General features: G+C 37.0%; 1 protein-coding gene across 1 annotated transcript in view; it reads left to right on the top strand.

Moving 5' to 3' along the window:
• The window catches only part of arl15a (ADP-ribosylation factor-like 15a), a 178,719-nt gene that overhangs the window by 45,961 nt on the left and 109,247 nt on the right, over positions 1–23,511 (top strand). Inside the window, exon 2 of the mRNA XM_067406637.1 lies at positions 18,695–18,839. Coding sequence (XP_067262738.1) covers positions 18,695–18,839 — 145 coding nt within the window. The remainder of the gene's footprint in view (positions 1–18,694; positions 18,840–23,511) is intronic.

Here is a 23,511-nt window from a genome sequence, read left to right on the forward strand (position 1 = left end):
TTAATAATATAAGTTTTTCCTACTAAATTAACAATAAATTTGTCTTTTTAATGTTGACTTCTACATTTGAAAGTTCAGTCAACCTTTAAAACAGATTTGACAAAATTGGAAACTGGATTTTTATATATATATATATTATTTATATATACATATATTTATTTATATATTTATTTATTTAATTTAATTTAATTTAATTTATTTATTTTATTTCTGGGACATTTACCTGCTGAGACAAGAATGGCTGTTCTTTTGGGATTTTCTTGAACTTCATTTGCTTCTTCAATAACTTAAATAAGCTGAAGTGAATCATCTTCCTCACTAGATGGTGTTGTGTCTAGTACAGCTTTAAGCTGTTTCTTTCTTTTATAATAACGCTTTGAGCTTTCCCGCCACTGTCTTTTTTCTTTCCATGTTGCTTCTTAGTCTTCTTATTTTGCTAGGAAAGAGAGCATAACATTAAATTAGCATGTCTCAAAACATGGGGGGAAAAACGTACACATCATCATATAGTATAAACTTGTTGCTTTGTGTGTGTGTGTGTGTGTGTGTGTGTGTGTGTGTCATGCATCCTGTAATGGGCCTGAAGTTTTGGGGTGGGGGTTTTAAAATTAATTTCAAAGACTAAAATTAAGAAGACAAGAAAATAAAAAATAAAACAAATTACAAACAGAAGCACAAATAACTATTTATTATTTAATTAAAATTATTACTAAATTATAACAAAATTAACTATTTAAACTACTGAACTTTGTTTTTAATGAATATTAGAGTGCAGCAAATTTATTAGGCTGCTGTCACTTTAAGAGTCACACAACCTGCAAGTGTGGTGGGAATTTCTCACAGTATGAACATTACACTCAATCCAGCACCAAAGGCCTGTTATAGGCTAAAGGGGTGTGTGTGTGTGTGTAGGGAGTTTTTGCTAATTACACCTGCTATAACATCTCCAAACCTAACCCCTCTCTCTCCTTCCTTCTGTACTCCTCGAGCAGTTCTGGGTTGCTGTATAATTTCTCCCTGAATTTCTCCCTTGTCAACCTGGCCCTTGTTAAAGCTTTTTTTTTCTCACTTGCATACTGTCTACAATGAAACATCATAAAGCAAAATATCAACAGTTATTAAAATTTACATTTATATTAAATTCATAAGAGATATTTAAAAGTAATAAACAATATGCTTAAATTCTCATTTCCGAAACAGAAGTTCTCTTTACCGAAACTACCGTTAAATGGTTGCGGTATATGAGAATGGTGTTGCGGATTGATGAGGTACCTCAGTATGTTTTGCTAACAATAGAGAAGCCATGAAGGCTTTGCTAATTTTTTACTCAGTGCATATAATTAGACTTTAATAAAGCACATTTTCATAAAAAATTGTAAATCTAACCATTTTCGATATATAGAAAACTACCTGTTTCGGTAATGATAATCGAAATGTTGTGTAAACATTCTGACAAGAGAATATTTAACATTTAACTGGAGTGTGCTCGGCCACTCAAAATCAAACTTTATTTAAATTCTGTATGTGTGGTTAAACAGTCCTCAAAAAGTGTTGCAGAGGATGAGAACATCAGGCATCAACACATTTTCCAAATTTTTCTTCATTATTATTATCATACATGAGTATTCAGTAAATTAATTTTCTGTCATCTGAAATAATGTAGTAAAACATCCATTTATTTTTTCAAAATATTTTGTTAATTTGTTTCAATTACAACATAACACACATTCAAACACAGCCGGACGCATTGCGGTAATGAGAATTTCAGCAGAAAATGCAATAAAATTGAAAAATAATCAATTCTTATGTTGAAATCACACATTGTGCAAGGTAGAGAACAGTATTGTCTCTGATGCTTTTTAATATTACTATATTACACATTTTATATTTAAAATCATTAGTGCCGTGGTGTTTTAATGGTTTTGTGAGAATCACCCTTCTATCTGTTTCCAGATACTCAGTATATTCCGAATTACAATACTAAGATTGAAGGTTGAGTGATCTAAAGTTACAGGGGAAAGAATCACTGCTCTTGGATTGTAGGGATAACACTGATCACAAACTATTTGGAGCCAATTTGGAGGAGTGCTATGATCATCCAACCACAATGTAATTAGTCTGATGTAAAAAGCACAGTAATAAAGACGAAAGTCTGGGAGTGCCAGACTCTTGTTTAGCTTTACAAAGGTGTGCCTTCTTAACTCTGATTTTATTTTTTTTTATCACCATAAGAACGGAAGAATAATAGAATCTAATTGCTTAAAAAAGGATTTAGGTAGAAAGATAGGGATTTTCTGGAATAGATACAGTATCTGTGGTAAGAATTTAATTTTAATTGCATTTATTCTGCCGAATAAAGAAATCGGGAGTGTTCTCCGAAATTGTATATTACCTTGCAGTTTGGAAATTAAAGGGGTAAAGTTGGCCTTCAAAAGCAAACAATATTTACGGGTAACTACAATTCCAAGATATGTACTTTTTTCAAAAGAAACTTTAAACGGAGAAGACTGTATCGAAGACAGATCTTTTAGTCCAATGGGCATTAGCTCACTTTTATTTAAATTAACTTTAAACCCTGAAAACATCCCAAAAACATTAATAGTGTTCATAATAACCGGAAGACTCGCATGTGGTTTGGTAATGCATAGCAGGATGTCATCTGCATAAAGAGATTTTATTTAAAATGTTAAAGCCATGAATAGAAGGGTCAGAATGAATAGACTGGGCAAGGAGCTCTACAGTCAATGCAAATAAGAGAGGAGAAAGGGGGCAACATTGCCTAGTCCCTCTCTTGAGAATAAAGGGACCAGACAAGGTATTATTAGTTATTACCTGAGCTGTAGGACTTTTATACAAAATCTTGATCCAATCTATAAATGTATCACCCACGTCAAATTTTTGAAAGATATTACCACTCCACTTGATCGAATGCTTTTTCAGCATCGACAGAGATTATTAACAGATTGTCTTGAATAACTTTGGAGTGGTGCATTATATCAAAAAAAAAAAAAAAAGACAGCTAGTGTTTTGAAAGACATTCCTGCCAGGAATAACTCCATTCTGATCAGGATGAATTAGACCACTAATTAATCTGCCAAGTCTATTTGCAAGTGTCTTTGATAGTATCTTCTGATCATTTATGATTGCTTCATTTAATGTCAATGGTAGCCCAGTGACTAATGCCTCCTCAAAAGTTCTAAGCAGGTAGGGGGAAAGAATTTCATTAAATTTTTATATAATTCAGAGGGCAAGCCATCTGGACCCAGAGTTTTACCACTCTTTAAGGAATTTTACTCTACTTTTTATCTCTTTTTAAAAATATATATCCTTATTAACCCTCTGGGGTCTGAGGATTTTTGGGGCCCTGGAGTAGTTTTGACATGCCCTGACATTTGTGCTTTTTTCAGTTGTTCATAAACATATTAATTGAAAAGGTGTCATTACACTGTATTCAGCATGAACTATGCTACAATAATATGTGAGGAACATGTATGTACATGTTTGTGTTTTTGAAGGAATAATGTTTATGCGTGGTAATTGAAAAAACAAAAAACTTAAGTCACTGAAATAAGGTCAAAAATAATATTTAATCTGTGTTCACAAGACTTCTGTGTATTGGAGGTTGTAGACTAGAGTTTTTGCTTCAAAATTATGTAAAAATTATCCTCCCTACTCCTTCATACAAAACAATAGAGAGATTTAAATTTTCTAAAACATGTTTGGTCAAGAAATACAGTATGCGTGGAGGCGTGAATCATCATGAATAATGGGTGATTCTCACCTGAGAACACAAAAGAATCACATAATAATGACCTGAAATGACTTGCGTAATAATGAGCTCTTTCAGTCAGGTAGGCTGTGAAAAAACCTGTGAGACAGGCTATGTGAGACATTGATCATGTCTCAAAGCTCATCATGGTGTAAATCAAACATACAGAAAAAAACAGCAATACTGTGAAATATTATTACAATTTAAAATAATGGTATTCTATTATATACTTTAAAATATAATGTATTTCTGTGATGCAAAGTGTCTGAACAATTATGTTACCTCTATGGCATTTCATATAAAAGCATGCACATTTGGAGAAATATTGATGGATTCTCATATGTTTGTCAATTTTCTATTCATGTCAAAAATGATGAGACTTTTCAGTTTTACGTTCATCGTCATGTTTAATATTACGTTGGTCACTGTCATTATGGTTACTAATAAGAGAATATGGGCTTGACTCTCGTTGCACATTCATACAAACAGTGTTCCAGACGCTACTGTAAGTTGCTGTGTGAACGAGACATTTCAAGACTCACACCTGTAAGTAAATGCAGTTGTCAATCCCAAAAATTGACGGCGTGAATGTGGCCAAAGTTTTGCTTATTTTTGGACCCCTGAAAAGAGATAACGCATCCTCTAATAAAGGCTTTCAGTGTTTCCCAAAGTAGTCTTGATGAAACTTCTGGGGTATCGTTATTCTCAAAAAATATTTCCAATTGTGTAAGCATATAATCTTCAAATTTAGGGTCACTGACATGCTGAGAATCCATTCTCCACACAGGATGAGAGGGTGTTAAATTACTAAAGGAAAGTTCAAATGTGACAGGAGCATGATCTGAAATTAGTATATCATGGATCTTACTATTCATGACATTAGAGATCAATTTTTCTACCAGAAAATATTCAATACAGTATCTCACAAAAGTGAGTACCCCCCTCATATTCCAGCATTCATCAGCAATTCCAGAAAACTAGATGTTCAACATGGCACCTCATGGCAAAGCACTCTCTGAGGATTTGAGAATTAGAATTGTTGCTCTCCATAAAGATGGCCTAGGCTATAAGAAGATCGGTAACGCCCTGAAACTTACAGTTACAGTTCAGTGGCCAGGGTCATACAGAGGTTTTCCAAGGCGGGTTCCACTCAGAGCAGGCCTCGCAAGGGTCGATCAAAGAAGTTGAGTCCTTGTGCTGTGCGTTAGGTGCAGAAGCTGGCTTCAAAAACCAGACGCATGAGTGCTGCGAGCATTGCTTTTGGAGGTTGCAGATGCGGGAGGTCAGCTTGTCAAAGTAATCTAAGGGAAAAGAGTAAAGTGACCAGTATTCTTTAGGTATGTTTTATAGGTTCACAGTATAGCAGTTTTTAATTTCTAAACTATTTAACAACTAGTGCATAGTCCATTTCATGACTGAATGTCTTTTTTATATTTAATACTGTAAAGTTGCTTGCTTTAAACCAGTATATTGTATAAATTGCTATTTAAATAAACGTGCCTTTGCTGAAGTGTTGAACAGAGCTGTTGCAAACATATCCACATGCTATGATCAGATGCTTTATTTCAGCTGTCATCGCTGTAATTTTTGTGTGTGTGTTTGTTACTCAGAGGAAAACGTGCAGTATTACATATTCTATCAAACACCTCTCTCAGGAGTGTGGATGGCATCGGCAGATTCAATGAGTTTCCTGAGTTTTGGATTATATAACATGGTCTATTTTGCAAACAACTGACTCTTGTCGATCTCCTTAGTGTTTTCTTTATAGCTGAAGCCAAAATGAGTCCACACACTTCAGCTCTATATGCCACGGGAGTGGAATAATTCTGTCGTCTTGTTAGCTGGGTTTGCTAATGCCAACGCTATTGATGCACCTTGTGCTTCTCCGGCTATGTATCAGTTTACATTCTAAGATAATACTGACATCTAGCAGTTGGGTTTTATACAGTCTGTGGTTTAAACCGAACACAAAGCCACGAATCTTGGATGTAAGTAAGTAAATAAATAAGTATCGATACAGTGTTTTTGAGAATCAATACAGTATCAGCAAACATAATATCGCAATGTTCACGTGTATCAATATTTTCTTACACCCCTACCGCACACTGCAACAAGTCAGTTTGCATGGCCGTCGTCCTAGAAGGAAGCCTCTTCTGAAGCTGGCTCACAAAAAAGCTTGCAAACAGTTTGCTGAAGACAACCCAGTCCAAGAGTATGAATTACTGGAACAATGTCCAGTAATTCAAAAGACTGATAAGGCTAAGATAAACTTGTTTGCTCAAATGGTGTCCAGCATGTGTGGTGAAGCCCTGGTGAGGAGTACCAAGAAAATTGTGTCTTGCCTACAGTCAAGCATGGTGGTGGTAGCCTCATGGTCTGGGACTGCATGAGTGCTGCTCGTACTGGGGAGCTGCGCTTCATTGAGGGAAACATGGATTCCAACATGTACTGTGACATTCTGAAGCAGAACATGATGCCCTTCCTTCAGAAACTGGGCTGAACGTCATGATAACGACCCCAAACACACCGCCAAGATGACAACTGCCTTGCTGAGGAAGCTGAAGGTGAAGGTGAAGGTGATGGAGTGGCCAAGTATGTCTCCAGAACTGAACCCTATTGAGCACCTGTGGGGCATCCTCAAGCAGAAGGTGGAGAAGCACCATGTGTCTAACATCCAGCAGCTCCGTTATTTCATTATGGAGGAGTGGAAGAGGATCCCAGCAACAACCTGTGCAGCTCTGGTGAATTCCATGCCCAGGAGTATTTAGGCAGTGCTAGATGGTGCTCGCACAAAATATTGACACATTGGACACAGTTTTGACATGTTCACTTAGGTTGTACTCATTTTTGTTGCCAGTTATTTAGACAATAATGGCTGTATGTTGACCTATTTATAGAGGACAGTAAATCTGTACTGCTATACAAGCTGCACATTGTCTAATCTAAAGTATATCCAATTTTCATTTCTATAGTATTTTCCCTTGAGAATATATATAATAAAATGGTTACTGAAATGTGATGGGTACTCACTTTTGTGAGATACTGTACATTATGAACTTGTGAGTGAAAGGTATAATCTCTCTCGGTGGGATGAAAAGGTCTCCATATATCTGCTAAATGAGAGTTATTAATAAATACATTTAAGAAGTTTCTTGAATTAGACTGGGGAGCAACCCCTCTAGCTTTAGCAGAAAAAATGGATTGATATACATTTTCTATCTACCTGCATTTCAACTTATCCTTAGAATCAGTTTTCAGGTGCGTTTCCTGCAAAAAAGAAATTACATCAGCAGAGAGCGATTTTAAGTGTGACAGTACCTTACTTCTTTTAACAGGGTGATTTAGACCTTTCACATTCCACAAAGCAAAAACAAGACCTTGTCTGTTACTTGAAGTTACAGTATTACTATTACTGAATCATTAAGAACTCAATGTATTATCACCACACATTTTACTACTTTGAAGTATCTTAAACAGGCCCCCTCCCCACCCGCCCACCGACTTTAAACAGCAACCCCATCATCTAACTGACAACTAGTAGAACCTGCGGTGCGAGACGAAGTGAATTGAAAGTTAGCAATTTGGTATCAGAAGAACAGTAGTATATAATAGCAAGCAAATTATTATTCTAGAAAAAAAGCAATATCTTATTGGTTGACCTTCAAACATTAAAATAACATAGCTCCACAGTAGAGAATTTCAGAAGAACATCTCGAAGCATGTGGAAAATATAAAAGGAAGGAACAGTTACAGAATGGGTTGTGGTTAGAAAAACGTATCATAACAAAATAACTCCACTCAACGAGTGATATATTGTTCGTACTTTAGAACAGTCACTCCAGTTTTCTGCAAACTTAACAGCCTTGTCTGGATCCGTGAAATAATGTTCTTTGCCATTGTATGAGACCCTTAACTTTGCTGGGTACTGTAGACCGTACTTGAGGTTTGTCTTTTAACAACTCCCTTGCTCGTTTGAAAAGCGTGTGGCATTTCACAACTGCTGGAGGGTAATCTAGGAAGATGTTGATTCTTTGCCCCTTGAAAGTGACTTGCTGCATCTTGGCCGCCTTCTGCAGGATTTCTTTTATTTCATGGGTGTAGTGTAGCCAAATAACGAAAGCCTGCAGTGGTTCATCATCTCCGGGATGATTTTGCAGTGCCCGATGTGCACGAGCGGCAGATTATCTAACGATAATGCCTCCATCAAAAGTTGCTTGATAAAGTCCCTTGGTTTCATTCCAGACTCGGCCCCTTTCTTGATGTCTAGTATACAAATATTCTGTCTCCTATTACGTCCTTCAAGGTCCATGCATTTGTCTGTAAGCTACTCGACCACCTGCTTAAGTCTAAAAATTAGACTTGTGTCTAAAAAATTAGACATAAGTCTAATTTTTTTTGTCACTAGTATTCACTAAGTTACAGTTCATTTTCTGAGAACTATCAGATTGGACTTCGTTCAGAGGGAGACCAGAGATCACGCATCATGTTACTTTTCTTTATTTTACAAAAAGCACAACATTTTGTTTTTACTCTGAGTGTACACAAATAAAATAAGATATTTTTGTCTCTATGACAAAAACGACGGAGTATTTTATGTCTGTTTTGCTGCAATGTGAAAAAAATCCTGCAAAACGCGCCGGCGCGTCACCTGACTTCATAGAGTTAACATCATCTTGTGGTGTCTGCACCTCAACACATTTTTAGTCTTTGTAAATGATGCCAAACCTGCCATTTGAAGGATGGGTCGTCTTCAACATCATCACTTGATGCTTGACTTGTTCGCTACTCTTGCGCCAGTAAAGCAGCGTCACAGCGATCAGCTTCAGCGACAGTGCCCCTACATTTAAAATGTGTATCACAATCTGTTTAACATCTCAACTGAGTTGAATCATCACATATTTTCATAGATTTTTAAGTGACTTGTGGTCTATCGTTACATCCCTATCGAACACTTATCAAACTTTTGTTAGAATTTTTTTAAATTACATTGTGATAATTATCGTTATCGTTTTATTGCCCAGCCCTACCTGTATGACAAAAACAAAACATTTTGAAGAATGTACTGGTTATTTTTATGATTTTTATTAATTAATTCATTTGGGGGACTGGAGATTTCAAATTTCAAAAAGTATGCTAAAATTTCATACAATATTCTTAATGCTACCTTTAAGGAATAGACCATTTTTTTCTTATTCACTGATAATCCTCCCTTCAGTTAGTTAACAAGTGTGACCAAGTCACTGAGTTGAACCTCTTGAATTGTATCAGTTTGATTCATAAACAAATGATTCAGAATTGTATTGCGAATCTGAGTTGAAATACAAAAGAAAAGAAAGACTGAAACATTACTTCTCTCATTAATGCGACAATGAGAGCTAGAGTGGATGTCAGTGAATCTTTACTTGAATTTTTGTCTTTTCCTTGTCAAATGCACCTAACTTTTTATATATGATGCTTTTGTGTCTTTTTTTAAAGCTTGAAAGCCCCAATCTTCTTTTTTTTTTTGTAATTGTATGGTTTGTTTTATTCTATGCATTCTTTAAAATTTCTCCTTTTGTGTTACACAGAGGAAGGAAAGTCATAAAAGTTTCTAATGACATGAGGGTGAGAAAATAATGACATCACATTACTGTTTTCTCATCAGTGTGTATATCAAGGCAACTTCAAATTGATTCTGTGCATGGTGATTTCTTGAAAAACAGCCTGATTGAAATGAACATGTGTATTTAAAGGTGAGTTGGGGAATGTACCCATCACAATTGCAAAGACCCACTTTGATCAGTGTGTGAACTGTGCCGCATGCCTCTTATTGCTATATCCAGATGGTCCTGGTGGGGGAACAAAAAGTTCCCCTTGCCATAGGATCTCTCAATAGGCCGTCTAGACCAGCCTGAGCCCAGACAGATACAGCCTCCCATCAAATTAGCGTTTGTCAGATTTATGGTAATGGTCCGCAACAGCCTTCCCGTCGGTGACATCAAGATTTACAGCTGCGTACCACACCCCATGCCTCCCCCCACCACACACACACACACACACACCCCAGTCCTTTCTGGGGGTTTGTCACCTCCCCACACATTGGCCTTATGCAGACATAGGGGGCTACAGCCCAAAGACATGGCCCATTAAAAGAGAGCTTTCTGGTGAAGCTGAGCCACCCAAGGTAGGTCAGAACAATGGCTGCACAGGGTTTGATAATCCCCTGTGATGAGGCTGAAGTGTTTGTGGTGCAAGTGGAGCGCAGCTGGGGGGGGTGGAGGGTGCTGTCGTGGGCCATGACAGTAGAGACTACCGCTCCATTGTCTAAGGGTTTCTCCTATTTTGGATAAAGGGCCACAGGGGCTAAGTTGAGGGCTTGAAGGGGAACTGAAGACGCCCATGTATGTAGGTTACTGGGGTTCTTTCATGTGGCCAGCCACAAGTAACCTGATATCAACAAGAGGATCACCTACTGAGAAATATTTTGCCTGTCCTCAGTCCAAATGTTTTCCAGGGCTGTTTTTAACCTCTGTCAGGAAGACTCGTGTTAGGAAATGGGTTGACGCTCCATATGGCATGTTTATTATAGAAATGGTAATGGTAAATGTTAGTTTTTTTTATTGTCATTGTTTGGGGTGATTATGTAAAACATGCCATTTTAGTGTATTATGTTCTTGCTTTTCAAGTATGCATTTATTTATAAACATTATGCTACACTGAATTTAAGCAGACAAGTTTTGTCAGAGTAGCATTGCAAATAGAAGGAATGATTTTATTGAGAGAAAATGGATCTGAACACTGGACTCACAGTTATGCAATTTCATGAAGATTTGTTTCAGTGTATGATGGAAACTACATGCCTTGGCTTACTATAATGAAAATTTTGAGAAAGCATTGCCACATCTTTCATGTTGGTGAGGTATGCAATTCATAACATATCATTAATAAGGTAAAATATGGTCAGTTTCTGATTTATAACAGCAGGGCTTGTCACAGCCAAGTACATTCAGTGGTAGCTAGGGGGAGTTGTAGCCCTACATAGTGAACATCAGCGAAGTGGTTCTTGAAGTGTGAAGAATCTTTAGTGGCACAAGTTGCAGGTATTAAAACATACATTATCAGGCTAAACATGTTGCAAAGTACTACAAAAGATAAGGTCAACAGAAATTATGAATTGTTATTACACTGTCAAATAATAATAATGTGGGCAAAGGCTTGTCCCTGGGGCATTGCCCTTAAAAGGAAAACTTTGTACACTATAATCTGTAATATGGGAAGCATTGTTCATTTTTATTTTAAGTAGCACACAAACTTGATACTCTTTGAGTTTCAAAAGTAGTTGCCCTCCAGATTTACCCAACAGACACTGCAGTAACCAGTCTGTGGTTGGTATGGCGACAGCAAGGTATGGTGTGGACACAACAGTCTCGCTGGCAATTATTTTTCGCCTTCCTCCATATGTGGTGCACCACTACACTGGCACAAACTCCTACTCCACCATGGTCCATATAACCGCTCCCCCACCTCCGTCCCCACGCTTGCCAACTCTCCGTAAGCCACAAACATCAACATGAAGAGTAAAGAGATGAATGAAGGTAACCCCCCCCCTTCCATCACCCCAGACGGCCACGGACTCTCACTATGAGCTGGAGTGTAGTCAGAGTCGTGTTATGACTGGTGTGTGTTACACTGCTGCTCCATCTGGACATCCATATAAAGCGCTGTCAATTCAAAGGTCACCTCTGAGCTCTGCAGACAAGTGTTGCTAGCGGGTGTCTGGGCAGGGAAGGGTCGCCGGCTGGGATGATAGTGAGGTCTGTTTGGGAATGCCAGGCTCAGACTGGTCTGCCTGTGTCTGCGTCTGGTGTTGCTCCCAACCGCCCCTCCCCCACTCACAAGCTCATTGGCCCTTACTGTAGTCTGTTTTGGACACAATAAAAACAAACCTGACTGACCCCAAAACGCCCTGAAAATGCATCAACGTTGTAATTACTGCAGTAAAAGCTATGCATAACTGCAGATAATGTGTATGTTTCAAAACTATTTGTGCACTGTTTGCAGTCCGAGAGACCCCAAGGTCCTTGTAATGACTGCTTTACATTCATACTTTGACTTTTAATGGTCTTATCAGAATTGGTTATATAAACACAATTTTAACCTGATAAATCCTCCATAAAATATTATATTACTTTTGAATGTGTTCCAGATATAAATCAGGAATAACTGCAATAGCTCTACTTGCTAAGTTACTTGCTAAGTTTTTCTAATTTCTGCCAGTTAATAAAAATAAATGTGAAGGGGGAAAAAGAATAATTTTATTATTTGTGCATACAAAGCACTGGGGTCTCTTATGGAACTCTGTTGCCAAGAAAAATATAAAAGTGGCACTTGTGACAGTTTAAAAATAAGAACAAAACTGCAACTTAATTTTATTTGAATTATCATTTTCTTACTATTGTTTTTGAATGCATTAAAATGCATTGGTGACAAACATTCACAAATGAGATAAGTATTAAGAATTTTGAGATATAAAGTCACAATTGTGTGAAAGTCATTTCTGTGATAAAAGGTCACAATTAGGTGAAATATGCGAGTTGCAACTAGGTATGGGCATTTATTGTATTCAAATATTTGTGCTCATAAAAAATGAATATTCGAATATTCTTTTATTTAAATGATTTTCAACGAGAAAGCTTAAAGTTTGCGACGACAACGTTCTGTGACAAATACAATAAACTTGTTAACATGCTCCACAGCGCCACCCAGTGCATTTAGTTATAACTGTGAGTTTTGTGCTTGGGATTTATCATTGAGTCACTGCATTTATGGCCAGCAAAACAACATAGTAAAATTTGAATAGTTTTTTATTTTTTGAAATAACAATTATAGATTGAATATTCAACTATTCATGCACACCCCTAGTTGCAACTAAAACATAATTATGAGAGAGTCATAATTTTGAGATGTAAAGTCACCATTATGAGAAATAATGTCACAATTACCTTTTAGTCTGAGGTGAAAACAAACTTTCATATTCTTGGACCCAGACATAATGAGGGTTGTGCTATTGGTGTTGCTTTTTAGTTACCTTGTTATTCGATTTCATATTGCATTTAGCAAATTTTTCTCAATAAGGCAGCTTTTGGATGGCATTGTCAATGCATCTGAGTAAAATATGATGTCCTGACGTGAGTGTGGACCTGCGCTAATTTTACTGCAATATTTTCCACTCTGCAGTGCTATTTTTATCAGATGTTGTTCATTATGGACTTGTTTTGGCATGACCTAAAGCTGCTTGGCTCTTTGCTGTGATTGATTATAGCTTGGCATTTTTATATTTGTTGGTCATTGCTGGCACAATTTTCTGCTAATAATTTTCCAATGTGCCATTAAATCTAGAGCAGGTTACTTCCACACCCTAAAATTAATAGCAAGATGGAATACGCTGATCAGGCAAAGAGGGGTTAGCTTCAGCGTGCCATCTATTGAATGCGGGGAGATGATCTATGTCTTCACTTCCAGAGACACACCCTCCCGATCAGTGAAAGATGATTCTGATACATGTGGCTTTGGAAAGGAGATTCATGTTGGCTCAGGTTTGTGCTGAATTCAGTACCACAGCCCAAATGACATTCTCCATTCACATTTCACTTCAAAAGATCCGAGATATTACAGCTGTTAATACTTACTGACATTCTCGTCATTAACAAAACTCACAATGATATGAAATGTGAACCTTGTGTGGTTTACATTTGTGCTGTAGTCCAAGTCGATAGTTTAATGTAAGGATGATTAGGGATACATTAATATAGAAATTCTGTCTGATCATTATTTTCAAGTTATGGGCGATACTGACAAAAGCCTGATATTGAAATTTTATATTATTTTGTCTAAATTAAAAATGTAAATAAAATCATTTTAATTGATACAAGTGAATTTAGGCATTACATTTTAATGTACAGTATGAAAAATAGATGTTCATGTTGAGATCTGCTAAAGATTACATTTATTATTAAAAGACCAAAATGTACATTATTTTCTTATAATCTTGCCCCTTGCTGCAGCTCTTAAATCAACATTGGTTATTAAATTAATATATTTTTAATGTTACTAATATCCAACATGATGTTGTTTGAAAAAAATCAATGTGAAGATTCTTTAAAAATAATTGTATTATATTTCATGGTCAAAATAACTTTTTCTGTTTTGTAATGATATGAGGGTGAGTAAATAACAGAATTGCCATTTTTAGCTGCGCAGGAATGCAACAATCCTTTGAGGTGCCAAAGTGTCACTGTCAAAGCCATGGCGATGGACGATGCTGAGGTGCAGGTGGGGAAAACAGGATGGTATCGCTGCCTGGCGCTCCAATGGCAGACGTATGCTCTGTCTCCACAATCTCAGAGGGCAAACGAGTGAAATGTGAGCCCTGTCTGTCTGCGTGGTGCTTCCCTCGCTCTCGCCCCCTCGTTTATTGGCTCTAAAAATACAAAGCTGTCATTTAAAATAGAGCAGACAAGGCTGGCCATTGCATGTCCGGGGGGACAGACGGACCCTCACACCCCCTCCCAACCCAGCCAACAGTATCTCTATACAGTGTGTGTCTGTAAGGATTAAGCCTTTCGCCAATAACCCCGCAGAGCGATCACTGTTGTCATTGCCGAGTGCAAAGTGTGTTACTTTTCTCATGATGGAAGTCAGATGACTGTTTTTCTTTATGGGAGAGAGCAGACAGGGTCCCCTTCACTCAGCCGAGGGGTCCATTCAGGAGAAGTTGGCAGGCGGGGAGTTGTTTTTGCAGTGGCGTATTGTTCAGCGCTGCTTCCATAAGGGCTGAAGATTCAATATTGTGGCAATACTGAGTGGATTTGGCCCAGCTGTGTTCTCCTGTCTGCCGTACTGGAGGATTCTAGAGCTGTTGTATCTTTGTTTTGGTGCCAGGACCTGGATCTCTGCCAGGTCTTTTAATTACATCAGCCGTTTGATGTCTTGACATCTTTTTTTTTTATTTTTTAAATAGAAAGCTGGGTGGGATAAGGGGGCCTGAGAGATTTTTTTTTTTTTTTTTTTTGCGCACCTTTTAGCAAAACATTTCATCTGAAAATGCACCACAGCCATGTCACAGCTGTTGTCAGGCAGGAATATTTATACCTTTTAACATCTTCATTTACATAAAAAGTAGTTAATCAGCTTTTACAACTGCCCCAACATCGGTGAGGTAACGTCTCGAAGCTCTCGAACAATTAAAACGTGTCCAATATGAATGACTGGAGCCAAAAGAATCAATCAAGAGTTAGCATTTCTCAAAATATAGAAACCTTTTTGGCAGCCTTAGTTTCAACCTGCCTTACTGGCACGAGAAAAATCCTGACCAAACAGTTGTTTGAAATGCAACTTTTCGGACACCTGGGAAATCTTTTATTTTGCTTAACTGCGACAACATGGGGCACTGAAGTGTGTGGCCCTGTGCTCCTGTGGGCCATGGGGTCAAAGCTCCAGGACGTGCCTTCAGCAACTGATGTAAATTTATCATCCCATCTGAGCACTGTAAGTGAAGGTGAGGTGAATAGGGTAAATTCATCAGCCTCTTACAGAACCAGATGTCCATGTTGCTCTGTGACAAAGCAGAAGCATGTGCGGCCGACCGACTATGTAGGACGGCCTCTCTGTGGCAGTTCCTGTGAAGGAGGGCCTGTGAAAGCAATTTAGGCTTTTACTGATGGAAGAACACCAGAGCAAATGACACATTTGTTTGCCTACAAGCCTTTCCCTGTAAGGATTCAGGAAGAATTACATAATACATGAGTGAGCTGTAATGATAGAAGACTGGTCTCTGTGGCAGAATTTAGATGTTTTGGCCTACAACACTTTTGCTGTTACACCAAAGATATATATTTTCAGACATATTTTTAATTTATTCCAAAATATCCAAAATTGAAAGAAAAAAAGTGCTCTAATAGATTTTTTTTTTTAGAAAGGACAATACCAATCTGATACCAGCTCAGTTTTTTTTTTTAATCAGTGTAGATGTGATAATCACTCTTTTGAGTGTTAAACACAATCTACTAAATACAGACAACTTCATTATAAAGAAAAACAAGTGAAAAATATATCATCTATTCTAAACTAGGTTAATGGATATTTCAGCAGCAAAAGTTCCTCTAGAAAAATCATGAGTCTACAATGATTGAATAAAATCTAAAGTGAAAGAACATTATTTAGTGGGGAACAAATAGAAGTGAATAAGTGTAGCACTGAATCTGGTAAAATGTTACACATTGCTCTTTTTTTTTCTTTTTTTTTTTTATACTTTCATGAAAAACAAGTAAATATATATTATACACAAAAGACATTTCTTTTAGATGTATAGTGCAGCTTTTTAATGAGGCCGCAACATGGTAGATAGGACAGAACAAGAAAGGTTATTAATAATCTTTCATTGCACAAAAGTATTATATAATGAAAGGCTCCAATACAGAGTGGCACAAAGTGCTTATGCGCATCCCCTGTGCAGAATGATATGCTCGAAGCAACAGTGAGTCACAGCACGTATCACTTTGCAGTGAAAAGTTCAAAGTACAAAGGGAAAAGATATTGATGTGTAGTGTATTATATCTATGCAATAGTTTGAGCCTTTTCTTTTAACAGTTTTAAATATAAGTTATTGTGCGCATGAATAACAGTTCATATTGCTCTCTACTCCAGTGTCGTGATCTGACAGACACCCGGGAGAAAGTAACAGGAATAAACTCCAGCAAGATAAAGTCCTTAAATGCAAAACCATTTGTCTACAGATCAAGCATAATAATAGAAACATTGAATCATTTTGGAGAGAGTTTCATGGTGCTGACTGTCATATTCGAACGCGACACAGTTTGAATGCTGAATGGAGAATGATGCAGCGGAGGGAAGAGTTTACGTGAACTTGAATTTAATGACTTAAATTTGTCTGGGATACACTTGGAATATATTGCACAAAAACTTCATGGTGCTTTGTAATGTTTTTGTACCTTTTGTGGGGCTTAACAAGAACACAGAATAGTATACACAATTTCAGATTTGGATCTGTCTCATCTGATGGATACCCAATCTGGGAAAAAATGGCTAATATCGAATCTGTGCATCCCTATTTTTTTTTTTTTACCAAAGTTTTCATGAATATAATTTTTTATTTTAAATACACTTTCTATCTAAGAATATTTATACAGTCCAAAATACGTTTTAAATGTATTTTAAGATGTATTTTCTTGTCCCTTGATGTACATTTTACTATATTTTGGCATTTGGAGGTTTAAAAGAAATTGGACAAATATATTTCCTTAATCCACTCTGTTTACATCTTATATTTAGCATATATTTAAATATATTTTGGCCTGATATAATTTTGCCTTATGAGAAATCAGAATATTTACATTCACATTCCAAGTGAACATTCTTCTGAAGTGGTATTTGTCTATTTAGAAAGAAACTGCTCATCATAAAGAGACTACAACGGGCATGTTTCCATGTGGAATGAAATAATCCTGAGGTCAAGGGCAGAATCAAGTCCTGCCTGGCCTAGGCTAGTTCTGTCTTGCTAATAAAAGATATCTCTTTTTAGTTCTGTATACTGATCTCTCCACACCAGCTTTAACCGTCCCATTCACGGTTCACACTGAATTTGCCTCCTAATGCCTCCCAGCAGGCCTCCAGTCAGAGACAGTGATTCATAAAGTGACAGGTCTGTCTGCTTCCATGAGGACACAAGCTTTCAGAATCCTGCCTCTCACTCTTTTCCACACCCTCCCCCTTAAACAGACACAGACTGCGTTAGACTGTCTGGTTACAATCTATTTTACATGTTAGGGCAAGCAAATTCTACAATAAAGCCTGCCCTAATATCAAGCAATAGGAATGGAGGTCTCAGCCACATTATTTCTTATTTAAGTAAATTATCTAGTGTGTTTAAATGCACGGTTTTACACCAATTATGCTTAATAACCGCCATACATGGTAAGGTAAACATCTTCAACATTATTCTTTTTTCAGGTAAATGTCATAAATGGTTTAAGCAAAACCCAATTGGCCATCTAAGGCTTTTGCCTATTTTACCCCATTTCTGCTCAATATTTTAACCTTTTCTGCCATTCTAGTGTCTTATTTAATATGTACATGCCTTTTTACAGAGGAAAAATCATTTTTTAAAAACAATTTTAATAATTTTATCTCAAGAATGTTCTTCACTGATACTTTAGTCTCCTTGGTAAATGAGTACACTTTTGAAAGGTGGAAATGTCAAAATAACTGGGGCAGTCATACATTTTGAAAAATGTGTTTTCACACACACACAGGAGAAAAAAAAAGTATATATATATGTGTAATATATAAAATCACTTTTTATTTACATTAAAATATGAAGTATTTATGAAGTAAAACTATGATAATGTGCATTTTCATATTCAAAGATTGCAAATCTGGGTATGGTACAAGAGTAAAATGATAAAATCTGCATAAAAATAATTCTTTAAAAAAGCAGCAAAAATAAGTCAGAGTAAAACGTTTCCTAAAACGTTTTAGAAAGGTTAGAAATGTTTAAATCGGTTACTTTCAATAAAAACCCTGGGACATAAAAATGGCTCAAGCTGAAGGAACCCCTATAAATGCAGTCACTGAGAAAGCAACAGCTGTGTGGTAAATTTCATGTCCCATTTTGTCAATGAAGTCATTTTAATTGTGAGTTCTGGAGGTCTCCTCCAGATGTGTTGTTTTCAAATCACTGCATTAGTTTATCTTTCTCTGGTACTTCATTAACATTTGTCAGATTGTGCTCCTCAGTTTATTTTCAGACTGTCTTTTTTGGCAAACATACACTTAATTGTTAATTTCAGCCTTATCAGCATGCTAGTGAAAACTGCATTACTCATGGTCACTAACCATGTTTGTCTTTTTGTGTTTTTGTATTATTAGTGTCTCCAGAAATTGTGCTGTAAGGCCCCCCCTCCACCTAGACCAGAGTATGATGTAGTGTGCATTGGACTGAGTGGTGCCGGCAAGACCAGTCTGCTATCTCGCTTGTGCAATGAGATCAGTGATGGCACGATACCAACCACAGGTAATATAACATTTCTCTGCAGCTTTGTACTGCAGCACTTTTTTTAAACCAACAAACATGCTTTTCAGTGGGTCACAAATTTAAAACAAAATCACATATTTAGCAGTGAGACCTAAAAAACTAAGCATTTAATACAAGTAATACAAACCTCAGCTCCCGTTTCTCAAAAAAGTGTGACAAATCATTCCATAAAAATTGACTTTGCACACTATTTTTGAAGTGCATTTACCTAAACCTCCATACTTGTACTCAGTACATATATATCTTCGACACTATGCTTTTTCAGTGCTCCAGAGCATCTGCAAAATCTCTTCATTGTCACCATGTGTGATTCAACCTCTTTGACCACTGAAATATGTTTAATGTTATTGCTGCAGGTTAATGTTATTGCTTCAGAGCCTCCCTTTGAACACTACGCAACTTTACCAAAGAAAGAGCACACTTGCGGAGAAGCTCTTTGTGTGTATGTGTGTCTGTTTTTGAGAACATCTGGGTTTTGTCACACAGACTTTATTCCTTGTGAAAAGAGTGTTGATTTCATTAGAGCTCTTGGCGACAGGTTGGTGTATTCATGAATATCTTTACCTCTTGAGATGGACGACATCACTTCCGTTATTACCAACAGCACAAATGGTTCTTTTCAAAAGAGAAGACACAACTGTGTCAGGCTTTCTTCGGCACGTCTTAACAATCGGAGTGTGATGTATACAGTGCGCTAGACAGTACACAAACCCAGAATGTGCATCCAATGATGATCGCCCTTTGTCTTTGGAGCGAACACCTGTCTCTATCTGTCTAATGAATCAGTAATTACAATAGCGAAGTGTTATTTGGCAGCTCTCATGGAAATATGGTTATGGTTAGATTAAGTTGTCAGAGCCACTAGTCTGCACCAGCAGACCTTGATGGAGCTTCTCACCTGTTCATAGTGTATTTACTCACCTGTTGAGTATTTGATGGAACTTGCCTTACGAACATTAACTTTAAATGAATGGGAGCTTCGGAGTTTCAGTTTCACATGTTTTTAGTTGCGTTAATCAGTAACCAGAGGTGCAGCCATTTGTTAAGAAACATTTTTATTATTATTATTATTATCATCAATGTTGATAGAAATTTTTTTTTATTATCGAAGTTTTTGATGCTTAACATGTGTGTAACTTGTGGAAATAATGATACCATTTAAACATTTGTGGTAAGATTAAAGGATTAGTTCACTTGAGAATAAAAATTTCCTGATAATTTATTCACCCCCATGTCATCCAAGATGTCTTTCTTTCTTCAGGCGAAAAGAAATAAAGGTTATATTGTTTCTTTTTTAATTAATTTTTTTTTTTTTTTTTTTTACCAAAAATTCTCGTCTTGCACTAGCTCTGCAATGCCCCACACATTACGTAATCACATTGGAAAGGTCATACGTGACGTAGGCGGAATTTTAATTCTCAAGTGAACTAGGCCTAATCCTTTAAAATACTTTTTTAAATAATACTTTTATTCATCATGGATGCATTAAATTGATCAAAAGTGACAGTAAAGACAATGTTAGAAAATATTTCTATTTAATATATGCTTTTATAAATGTAATAAATAAATGTAATAAATGCTGTTCATTGAACTTTGCATTCATCAAAGAATCCTGAAAAAAGCATCAGCATTTTCACAAAAAGTTTCTCAACATTGATAATAATAATGATACTTTTTTTTAAGCACCAAATCGCATAAATGATTATGAAGGATCATGTGTCACTGAAGGCTGAAATAAGGATGCTGAAAATTCAGCTTTGCCATCACAGGAATAAATTACATTTTAAAATTAAAGTTGCAAGCAGTGATGAAAGGGCCCTCGCATCCGTGCCACCACTACCCGGTGGCTTTAGGAAAACAGAGCACGGTGGGCTAAATGTATTTAGGTATAGAAATATAGGAGGACTACATCAGTCATTTGTATTTGCCACACTTCCTGCTACCAGCTGGTGGCGCTACGACTATAACTAAATTTTGGTGTGTATATGTCTTCAGGCCAGGACACTTATAAAACATGAAGTTTGAGACAGATTGGACATTGTATGCTTGAGTTACAACAACTTTCTGTTTCATGATGATAATAGCATGCTTTAGCACTCAGCTAAACGTTGCTAGCATGTTTTAGAATGATTCTAGCATGTTGCATATTTTAGTTTGTTGCTAGTAGTACATCAGTGTTAAACACGTCACTTCCTGTTTACCATTGGATGGTGCTATTTTTATAACTGAATATTGCCATGTAGATGTCTTCAGGCCAGAACTGTAATGAATCATGTGAAGTTTGGGGCATGTCAGACATTGTATGCCCGACTTGCAAAAACTTCCTGTTTCTGTTTCCTGTTTTCCTGTTTCAAAACTTCGAGCTTTGTCAGGCCGCCACAGACATGCCCTTCAGCGAAAACTCTAGATCTTCACAATTTAATGTCGCCAAGACCTTTGGATTAGACTGTCAATATATTATGTTTATCTGATAAAATCTCTAGGAATTACAACGTTTGGAAATGGCAAAAACTACAAAAATTTTGCAGAGAAAATTTAAAATATCTCACTTCCTGTTGGGTTTTCAGATTTTGCTCCCAGGGACTTTTTTTGTAGGTATTGAGCTGTTACATGTCTACCGAATTCCAAACTTGTATGTGAAACATAGCATGAAGGGCGCTTAATTGAAATTTTGTAGGTGGCACTATCGAGCAATTTTACCACACCTAATTCTGAAACTCATATCAGAGATAAATTTTCACCGTGTTTTGCAAAATTTCATGAGATTACAAGCATGTTTAGGCCCTCAAATGTGATTCATTTCAGAGAAGAAGAAAAATAGATGGAGCAATTAGGGTCCTCACACCATCGGTGCTCGGGCCCTAATTAGGGTTGTCAATAGTCAAATTTTTAATCACGATTAATCGCATCTGTATTATTAAATCAAGCATACACCATTTATCTTGTTTAACATGTTCATTCTGTCATCATTTGCTACATCCAGCAAAGTAAAGCCGAGTTCAGACTGCACGATTTTCAAAGTAGTCGGGTCACTGTTCTTTTCACACTGCATGACTATCTTGGCCAGCATTCAGTCGCTGCTGTATTCACACTGCACGATGGATCGGTGACAGAAGGATTCACACTGCATGACTTTACAATAGGAAGAATCGCTGACAACTCTGTCTGGCACGCAAACTACGTTTCACAACCAAACACACGCGAGATGTGACAAGGAAACAACGCGATATGATGCGTGCAAGACCGGAGTTATTATTATTATTATTATTATTATTAAAAATGGTAGCCCGCAAGAAGCTTGCAATACGAATTGTCTGTGCACTGATTTGCAGCGAAAACAAGAAAAAGAAGAGAATATGGAGGACGAAATGGTTGGGGAGACTGTGGATTGTGTGTTCTGCAACGAGAGTTAGAGGAAAATACATAACTTTTCAGTGTGCTGCTGTTACGGATGGTCAAGCAAATGTTTGCGCTTTGGTTCTGTTTGATAGACTTGTAATGTTTATGTGTACAAAGCCATGCTTGCTGATATTGTGGTCTTTAACTCTTCCCCGAACTCCCCGCTGCTCTCTATCTTGCTCTATCATTGGCTGTCGGTCATCGCAGATGTAGTTTTCAGTCAGAACACTTTTCACACAGCAGGATTTTGAATCGCCGACAGGTCCAGATATTTAGCATGCCAAATATCTCATGGGCGTCTGCAACTCGTTGGCAATTCTCTCAGATCACATCATTCACATTCACACTGCGTGATTGTCAGTCGCGTGAATGAGCACTGATTTGCCTGTGATTTTGGGCATTTTTTGGCGATTTCTCAAAACCTGTCGGCGAGCCAAAATCGGGGCTAAAATCGTGCAGTCTGAACTCTGCTTTAACCTTCAGATTGAAGGGTAATTCTCACAAAAAAAAAATGTACAGTAAATTTAGGTATCTTTTCAAAAAAGGACACTTGGAGACTCCAAAAGAACACCAAATAACCAAATGATATAAGGATTCAATATAAATCATAAATTCCCACACACCAAAGTACACATGAAAAAAAAAAAACATTACAGAATAAATCTTTTCAGAATTCACATTGTATGTGTACAATGGTTGAATTTTAGACAAGTGAAGATGCCAAAAATGGAGATTCCAAAAAACTCTAAACCAACCCCCTTGACCTGACTGCATATGCCTACTATAGTACACAGATTCATTCAGAATTACTAAACACAGCAACATACACATGATGGATAAAAACATGATATTAAATGCAAGTCTCGAAATTCCGACCATTTTGGTCGCATATGCTCCCAAAATTTAGTCTGTGCAACCTCAATATATTTGGGAGCATTTGTGCAAGTACACATAACTCTTGTGGTGCAACCTGTTTTCTAGAGAGACACTGGTCAACCGGCCATAAATCAGAATGGGCCAGTTTTTGCTCCAAACACATGATCGGCAATTGGTTTTTAGTTTTATTTTGGCCAATCCTTGTTCCGGACTTGACCAAAAACTGAAGATTTTACGAAGTCTGTAGACAGGCCAGAATTGGAACGTGCTGAAGATGCAAAGAAAAGAACACAGACGTGCCAGCAGAGAAAATACTGGTACCAGTCACAGCAAGTTCACTGTTCATGATGCATGCAATATAAGAAGAAAAATATAA

Source organism: Chanodichthys erythropterus, chromosome 13 (assembly GCF_024489055.1).
Source record: "Chanodichthys erythropterus isolate Z2021 chromosome 13, ASM2448905v1, whole genome shotgun sequence".
Lineage (NCBI taxonomy): Eukaryota > Metazoa > Chordata > Actinopteri > Cypriniformes > Xenocyprididae > Chanodichthys > Chanodichthys erythropterus.